The 9,458-nt window shown below is 37.4% G+C and overlaps 1 protein-coding gene across 1 annotated transcript; it reads right to left on the bottom strand.

Annotated features, from left to right (window-relative positions):
• Positions 1 to 2,417: 2,417 nt before the first annotated feature.
• LIF (LIF interleukin 6 family cytokine) lies at positions 2,418 to 9,179 on the bottom strand. The gene is made up of 3 exons (XM_075853386.1): positions 9,164 to 9,179; positions 8,263 to 8,450; positions 2,418 to 3,252 (listed from the first exon to the last, which is right to left on the bottom strand). The coding sequence occupies exons 1-3, from the start codon at positions 9,177 to 9,179 to the stop codon at positions 2,773 to 2,775; spliced, it is 684 nt and encodes a 227-aa protein (XP_075709501.1). The 3' UTR covers positions 2,418 to 2,772.
• Between the last annotated feature and the right edge of the window lie 279 nt (positions 9,180 to 9,458).

Genomic DNA, 9,458 nt, shown 5'->3' with positions numbered 1-9,458 from the left:
GACATAGCCTCTTTAATACAAAGATAATATTACAAATAATTTCAAGATAAATATGTATCTTAAAAATACAAAACATAATAAATATATGAATATTTTTGTGAAACACAAATCGTACAAAAAGATTTTTAAATTCCAGTACAATTTTGGTCCTATGTAATGACTGATATATTATTTATATAACATATTTTCACTGTAAACATGCAACCTGTGTGTTTCTATCAGGTGTAAGAATTCCTGAGAATACGGAATGCAGCATGAGAATACTTTACTATTAGCATGCATTGGAGCTGCCAAACCTAATGGTGTTAAATTTATGGCAGTAACTTCATAGCTTCAGTGTAGTTAAAGGGGTTTCCCATCAGGGACATTTATGACATATCCACAGGAACCACACCTATCTCTAGAACAGGGGCCCCCCTAATCCCCATTCTATCTCTCTGTACTGGCTGATTCCGATCATGAAGAAGGATATAGCATTACTCGCTGAGCTATGATATTTCCGGAAGTCCCATAGAACTGAATGGTTGTTACGGAAACAGCGTAGCTCGCATGCTACGCTGCTTCCATAACTGCCATTCACTACTATGATCACGCTGTGACGTCACTCACTTCCTGCCCCAGGTCCTGCATCGTGTCGGCCACATCGGCACCAGAGGCTACAGTTGATTCTGCAGCAGCATCAGCGTTTGCAGGTAAGTAGCTACATCGACTTACCTGCAAACGCCGATGCTGCTGCAGAATCAACTGTAGCCTCTGGTGCCGATGTGTCCTCGCTCGTCCGACACGATGCAGGACCTGTGAGTGACGACACAGCGTGATCTCTCGAGAACACGGCTGTGTCTGCACTGCCAGAAGCTGGGCGTTGTGAAGAGAAGTGGATGATACTTCTCGTCAGAACGCCCAGCTAGTAAAAGTAGTAAAAACGCCCCGATGTACGCACATAATAAACGCCCACTTGGACTTTTACTTTAAACACGCCCACTTGGACTTTTGCAAGCCTCATTTGCATAAATACAAAAATGGTCATAACTTGGCCAAAAATGCTCGTTTTTTAAAAATAAAAACGTTACTGTAATCTACATTGCAGCGCCTATCTGCTGCAATAGCAGATAGGGGTTTAACATTTCGTATTCTGTTTCCAGGGGATCAAGGAAGTCTTTGCAGTTCTGTTGTATGCCACAGGATGTCACAAGTAAATCTAGACTTGTAACATCTTAACATTTCCTATTTGACCAGACCTTATTTAGGGGTTTCATAGCAAAGTGGGTGCGCTCACAACTTTTCATTATTATTTTTTTAACAACAGATTTTTTTTCATTCCACTGTAACAATTTGGATTATTTTGTCAGGTCCATTACATCAAATTAAATGTAAAATTAATTTTAATTCCAGGTTGTAATGCAACAAAACAGGAAAAACACCAAGAGGCGAATACTTTTGCAAGGCAATGTATGTAAGATTTCAGAAAGATGTTATTTTACCATTTAATGCATTTGAATAACTAAGTAATCAAAGTGTGGTATGTTTGACAGGGTATTGAGGTATATGAATATTGCTCATTTTTATTTGTGCATTCTTGTGCGATTGTAATACCATAACTTGCATAATTGTCAACTATTAATACAAAGACAATAGTACAAATCATTTCAAAATAAATATTTATTTCAACAATACAAAACATAATAAATATATAAATATTTTTGTGAAACACAAATGGTACAAAACTTTTTTTTATTTTTTTTAATTCCAGTACAAGTTTGGTCCTATGTGCTGACTGATATATCATTTATCTGACATATTTCCACTGTAAACATGCAACCTGTGTGTTTCTATAAGGTGTCAGAATTCCTGAGCATACAGCATGCAGCATGAGAATACATCACTGGCTTGCATTGGAGCTGCCATACCTGATTTTGTAAAATTTATGGCAGTAACTTCATAGCTTCAGTGCATTTAACATCTTAACATTTCCTATTCTGTTTCCAGCAGGAAGTCTTCGCAGTTCTGTTGTATGCTACAGGATGTGTCACAAGTAAATCTAGACTTATCGGCTCTAGTGGCTCTAATATTATTAATGAAAAAACTTTACAACAGTGGTTTCCAACCTGTGGTAGTGAGTACACTGGAGAGCCACATTTTAAAGACCACACCTTACATTACTATTAAACAATTGAAATTTGTTCTGACACGGTATAAACAAAGGGTCCGTACAAAATACCTGTTCATAAATAAATACTGAAATATAAATTACATTTCTGTTACATACAGAAGAAAATACTTTTTAAGTCGAAAAGAGAACAAAAATTCTCCTTTTCTATTTTTTTTATAAATATCAATAGTATTGTTAAATAAAATAAATAAATATATAAATTAATAAATATTTTAACTTAATTGCAGCCATTTACTCCTTGTACAATTAATATTTGTTTTACTTTGAGGATTTTAAACGTAGGTTCATTCTCTTCGTTTCTCTGTGTTTAAACACAATTTGCCATGTGCCTTATGGTCAAGTTTGTTCCATAATGGTTTGTTGCATATTTTAGTTTTCCAAGGTCACGTCATATGACAGTAAGAGTCACACAGTATTCAAAGCCAATTTCCACATTGGGATTTGTATGTAAAACTGTGAAATAAAGTTCCTAAAACCAGGGGCAAAAATGTCACACTAATCCACAATCCTGCTAACCATATTTGATTCTGCTCCACCAGTAGAAAGATATCCATCTATGGAAAGTAGACTGTATTTAATCCGTTGGCTGACATTGGCTCCATTTACCGATGATCTGGTGTTTGTTTATCTAAGAAAGGGTCTTGAGAGTACTCTCCATTCTTCTTCCAGTCACTTGTGATTTTTACTGCTTGTGTTAACAAGCTCTTATATTTGTTAAGTACTTTGCATCCATTTTTTTTTTTTAATATTATCGGTCCTGTAGAGTTCTTTGTGTAGTACATATCTATTTGTGGTACTTTATACCTTTTGCTGAGAACACAAAACAAGTTTGAAATAACAGCTGCTATCTTTGTTTTGCTTGTATTTAGCTGTTGGTGCAAAGACTTATTTTTAGGATTCAGATTCTTTTGCTCATGTGTAATGTTTCCGATAGCTGTGTTCATGTAATGAAATATCTTGTACATTTCACTCAGTTCATCCTCTTCACTACTAGTCCTATTTAAACTGAATTTAGAGCTTTCAAGGTCTTTGGGATCGCACAGATTGATTATGTTCTCAGAGTGAAAGTTTTGACAGCGGGCCTGAAAAATAATAAAGTTACAGAACCGTTAAATTATTATTTTTTCAACATTTCATATGCAGCCTTTCTAAAAATGTTATTTTCTTTAATAACATAAATAATTAGTGATCTCTATACAACAATGCCTCCACTTCTTTTTACACCATTATAACATTAAAATAAGCAAAAATCAAAAAGTGGCTTATGTTGCTAAATCAGAGATTGGTGCAGTCAGAGAATGTCTTGTGCAGCAAATAATCACTTCTGTGAAAAATTGCATCCACCAGCTGCGCCTCAGCGACAACTGGGGGTACCTGACCAATGAAGCCTGTCTAATATTTTGAGAAGCACTGCAATATAGTTGGGAATATGTGTGCATTATCATCATTGACTTCCAAATACTTCTAGCAATGAATACTTCTGTGAATTTTTTCTCTCATATATTCATAGAGACCTCTGCTTTCAAATCAGAGGCACACAAAGGTGTAAGCCCATAAAATACTTTGGGAGCTGTATTATGGATACACACAACACGGATCAATAATACAGCCAAGTGCACGAGCCCTGATGCGCTTCATTCCTGCATAATCGATATTTGATTGTGTATACAATACATGCACGTCCTTAAAGCAGACTACAGATGTATCCACCCTTACTTTTTCTTGAATTGTGTTGAGGTCCCTTTCACACTGCAATTTAGCTCTACGTTTAATGCGTAGGTCGGGAAAGCTCCTGATGTACACATTAAACGTGTCCATAGGGCTCCATTAGTCAGACGGAGGTCAAAAGAGTGTCCTTTTGGCCTCCATCAGGATGGTATACGCCTATCTCTCCAAAAAAGTATACATTCTATGGCACCCGTCAAAGGCCTCTGTTAAACGTATGCATCGTGAAGCTCCAGTGACGTAACTGTCCAAATATGGACAGTTATCCCTGGAGCTCTTCAAAGCATCAGAGGTTGCTCTGCCCCATTGCATGGCGGCCCTTTCCCTCACAACTGCAAGACATTTACAGCCGTGTCCCTGGCTCCAATCTCTTTCCGGGAAGCTACATGACTGGATCTTCCCTGGGGTAGCCAGTTACGTCACTGGGGTTACCCCAGGGAAGCTCCAGTGACGTAGCATACCCGGGCAGATATAGCAGCCTGGGACTCTGGGTACTTTAAAGTTTTTGCGGTTGAGTGGTATATAGGGCCATCATGTCTGGAGTCCCTGGCCAGAGCATCGGAAGTGCTCTGGCCAGAAACTCTGGTATTGTAATGCTCCTGACATCACTGTCCATATATGGACAATGACATCAAGAGCTTCCCCAGGGTCAGAATCCACAGCCAAAGCAGTATCTACACTCTGGCCAGCGACTCTGGCATTACACAGCTCCTGACATCACTGTTCATACATCAGGAGCTTCCCTGGACACAGCGATTCAGGTAACGCTCAGCCTGGGGGTTCAGGTGACATATCCCACTGTATGCTTTTACAGTGGGATATGTTGCAGTCTTCCGTTGGAGGTAAACATTAGGAGCTCCCCTGACATCTAGTTCCCATGAAAGGATAAAAAGCAATGTGAAAGGGGCCTTAGTTTTACAATTTGCCATGGAACCAATTTAATGCAATCTCACACCACTAAAAAACATAGATGGTATACGTATGTTTTTTTTAAACATGGGAGTCAATGGGTTACGGATGGTCAACGACACGCGTCAGAAGCATCCGTCACAGCCATCCGGTAAAAAAACGTATACGTTAAAAGTTTTTATTTTATTAACAGAAATCTATGGACGATGGATGGCCGACAGATACCTCTGATGGATGCCATCCGTCGGCGATCCGTCACAATAGACTCCAATGTTAAAAAACAGTATTGGTTAAACTTTTGTCTGAAAGGCTGTGACATACATTTTATTAACATGTGAGTCTATGGGCGACAAATGGCTGACAGATGGCATCCGTTGAAAGTATACGTTTTGTTTACATGTTTGTTTAACATCCCGCACCATACATCTCGGATTATGTATGATTTAAAGAGAACATAAAGGAGGACACAATTCTACATATAGGTCTTGTAGAAATATAACACATATTATATATATATATATATATGTATATATATATAATAACTTCAACAGCCCACATATTTAGACTACTTATAAAAGCAGCAACTAAAGAAGAAGGGAATTGCATATATATATATATATATATATATATATATAGATATTTATATATATATATATATATATATATATATATATATATATGTGTATATATGCAATCTTTTCTTCTTTAGTTGCGGATTTTATAAGTAGTCTAAATATATGGGCTGTTGAATTCATTATCTTTTTGATGAGCCCCCGATGCTGCTGAGCATTGCATTAACCCTTTACTGACCTACTACAGATAGTCGTCAAAACCGAGTGCTAGTTCATTGGTATCTCAAGGGTGCTGCCACTGCACCCACGAGATCAGTGGCAAAAGCAATGCTGTTATAGACATAACAATTGTGGAATCTAATAGCAATTGTGGAATCTAACGAATTTTACAGAGGGAGAGTGCTCCCTCTGTCAGCCCATCGGTGCCCTGCAACACAATATCGGGGCGCCGATGGATTACCATGGCAGCCGGTGGCCTAACAAAGGCCCCTAGGTCTGTCATTGGTAACTGCCTATGAGGCACGGCCTAATAGGTTGCCTGTCAGTGATACACTGACAGGTAATAATGCTTTCTAATACTCTGTATACCAAAGCATTATTCAAGCGACTAAAGGATTGCTGCTTCAAGTCCCCTAGTGGGACAAAAAAAAGTTAAATTAAGCTTAATAAAGTTTATCAAAAATTAAAAAGTACCCCCCCCCCCAAAGAAATAAATGAATTAAACCCCTTTGTTCTTTAAAAATTATTTCACTTTTTATAAAATGGTTCACCTTAAAAAATATACACATGTTAAGTACTGCCGTAATGGTAACGACCCACAGAGCAAAGATAACGTCGTCTTAGTTGGTATGAAAAATGCAAACAAATGCAGAATTTCAGGTTATTTTACATTTCCTCATCAAAAAAAAAAAAAAAAAGCTAATCAATAAATTATAGGTACATCAAAATGGTGCCAATAAAAACTACAACTCGTCACACAAAAAAAACAAGCCATCATACAGCTACAACGATGGAAAAAGAAAAAAAAGTTATGGCTCTCGGAATCCAGTGACACAAAAATTACTTTTTTCTATAAAAGATGTTTTATTATGAAAAAGTAAAAAACGTAAATGAAACTATACGCATTTGGTATTGCTGTATTCGTACTGACCCGTAGAATGAAGTTAACATGTTATTATTATCGCACCGCAAACAGTGGAAGAAAAACGCAAAAACCATTAGCAGTATTGCTGTTTGTTTTTGTTTTCCCTCAATATTTTTTTTTTATAAAAGCTAACCAATAAATTATAGGTACCCCAAAATGGTCCCATTAAATAATACAAGTCGTCCCCAAAAAAATGGTGCTGATACAACTACAGAAAAATAAAAAATTATGGCTCTTGGAATGTAAGGGTATGTTCACACGACCTATTTTCAGATGTAATTCAGGCGTTTTACGCCTCGAATTATGCCTGAAAAGACGGCTCCATTACGCCTGCAAACATCTGCCCATTGCCTGCAATGGGTTTTACGATGTTCTGTTCCCACAAGCCTTTATTTTACGCATCGCTGTCAAAATACAGCATGTAAAATAACGGCTCGTCAAAAGAAGTGCAGGACACTTCTTGGGATGTATTTGGAGCCGTTTTACAGCTTCAAAAACAGTCGTTAAACGCTGTGAAAACGCTGCGAAATACCCAGCGAAAAACGCTAGTTGCTCAAAAAACATCTGAAAATCAGGAGCTGTTTTCCCGTATTTTCAAACGTTTTTTGTTAAGCATGTGAACATACCCTTAGGGTGAAAAAAATTAAAACACACAGGCCTGGTCGTTAAGGGGTTAAATGTCTAAGGCTGTGTTCCCATCAGTGTTGGTTTCCGTTCTTTGGTTCCATTGCAGCTTTCCATCGGAGGAACCCATGAACAGAAAGGCAAACGGAAAATAAGGCTACCATTTAAATTTGGTTTCAATGGTAATTCTTCCGTTGCAAATGGTTTCAGTTTGTTTCCGTTCCGTAAGGTTTCAGTTTTTTTAGCAGAAACAATAGCGTAGTCGACTATGCTATTGTTCCGCTAAAAAACGAAAACCTTACTGAACTGAAACAAATGGAAACCATTTGCAACGGAAGCATTGAAATCAATGGTAATGCAAATGGAAGCTATGGTTTCTGTTTGCCTTTCCGTTCATGGGTTCCTCTGAAGGAAAACTGCAACGGAACCCATTAACGGAAAAGCAACGTTGATGTGAACAGGTCTTTTTGGTATTTTTTTGTTTTTGTTTTACTGCATAATTTATTTCATGGACTAAAGTTACTTTATATCTTTCTTATGATGTCATTATTTTTTTTGGCCTGGTAGGGCCTCATCATGTTCAGTAAGATGATGTGATTCTGTGATACAACATTGAAGCTGTTTTACAGTTTAGGTTATACATTCATTTTTTTGCCTACAGGCCTTGCTATGCTTTATGTCGATAATTAAAAGTATACGTATAACAGCAGACCTTACCAGTTACCCATTGTAGGGGGTTAATATTTTAGCTATTACGTTCTTAAATACATTATTAAAAGCTACATTTTCCATTAAAACTGTCCATCTTCCTTGAACTATGATCAGAATTGACCTCTTGCTGTGTCTGGTACAAAGATATCACCCCTCTTTCCTAGTAATATTTCTCATATGTCAACTACCTCCACGAAAATTACTGTCAGCTATTTGATAGGCTATTAGAAAGTCTTCAGATCTCTCACAGCCTATTGTGACAGAGCAGAAAGTGCTATATGAATGAAGTCTGGTGATGCAATGAACATAACTTTGCAGGAATGTGACATATTGCCTTTAATCACTGTTTCTTGGCAGACGTTTTTTCTCTAGCACAACTGAACATTTTTGAAGTTTGCTATACTTACATAGGTGTCAAAGCATTCCTTGGCTTCCGAGTGCATATCCATTATCTGTGAGTGGATCTGTGACATGATGGAGGTTACGCTGTCATTGCATTTGCTAGCATATGTGTGGAGCGAGACTATATCTTTTATTGGCTTTGCCCTTGCCATTAACAGAGCCAAGTGCTGGAAGACCAGTAGTTGCACAACCCCTGTTCAGAAGAAAAAAGAAAAAAAAAACATATGTTTCACATTATTCTGTTGAGCAGTCTGCTTTCATCCCAGGGACAGTCGAGACATGTAACTTCTCTGTTCTGTGGTCGAAGAGCATACAAAGTAACTAGAAAATACTCTTTATTCATGTGACATTTGTGGTAAGGGCTGTTATAGAGTTGAAGTAACGAAGAGTATTTCACGTCCTACTATAGGGTTAAATATACTATGTACAACATTAATTTCAATATAAAATCTAAACTTCATGCAGTTTATTTTGCTTGCAGTGGTAGTTCATTTAAAGCTCACATTTTTTTATACCCTCCCTTACATTGTATAAAAAAAGAATCTTGGCAAATGAAGATTATGACAGGGGCAGCATGAGTACCACATTTACAGACGTTGTTTTCTCTATATCACTATATGTTAGATCATAGATAGACAAGTCTGTAATGCATTTGCTATGAACATGTGCCCGGACATGAAAAGAACTTGTTAGATTTACACTTGTATACAGAAAAGCAATGCTGTCGCATGACTTAGCCTGTTAACATGCTGAACTGGAGCAGCAGTCGGAAATCTCTGTAAAGTAAATCACTTGTCCCAGACGGTCTGCTGATAGTTACATATTTTACAAAGTTTAGTATGTGATTTTGTTACAGAAGCCAAAAACTGTGTAAGAATGAATGTAAGTGTGGGGAACAAAAGTTACCTGTCACAAGCTGCATTCTACTCTCAAGCCCCCCCTGGGCAGACTGTGGAATAGCTGGTTTCTGTAGCGTTTCTTACTAACATTTTTACAAAGCCATGACTTATATAGCCTTCCCATCTCTCTGAACCAATCAGTATATTCAGGAAGTAGCATTCATTCAATTTTTTTCCCCTTTTTGAACATGCAACAATACTCCAGTCCACTAAGTGAATGCATACTGATTTGCATCGTGTTGCCTAATAATCTGGGAATTCCCTTTTTTCAGCGTAATATAAGGTGTTATACAGCTGAGTCA

This window comes from Rhinoderma darwinii, chromosome 1 (assembly GCF_050947455.1).
Source record: "Rhinoderma darwinii isolate aRhiDar2 chromosome 1, aRhiDar2.hap1, whole genome shotgun sequence".
In the NCBI taxonomy this organism is placed as follows: domain Eukaryota; kingdom Metazoa; phylum Chordata; class Amphibia; order Anura; family Rhinodermatidae; genus Rhinoderma; species Rhinoderma darwinii.
This window is presented reverse-complemented; position numbering and strand designations above follow the sequence as displayed.

What these genes read in the sequence shown, in the direction of transcription:
- LIF (XM_075853386.1), bottom strand. An exon ending in AGGAATGCTTTGACACCTAT is followed by an intron (nt 3,253 to 8,262) that starts GTAAGTATAGCA and finishes ATTATTTTTCAG; the next exon opens with GCCCGCTGTCAAAACTTTCA.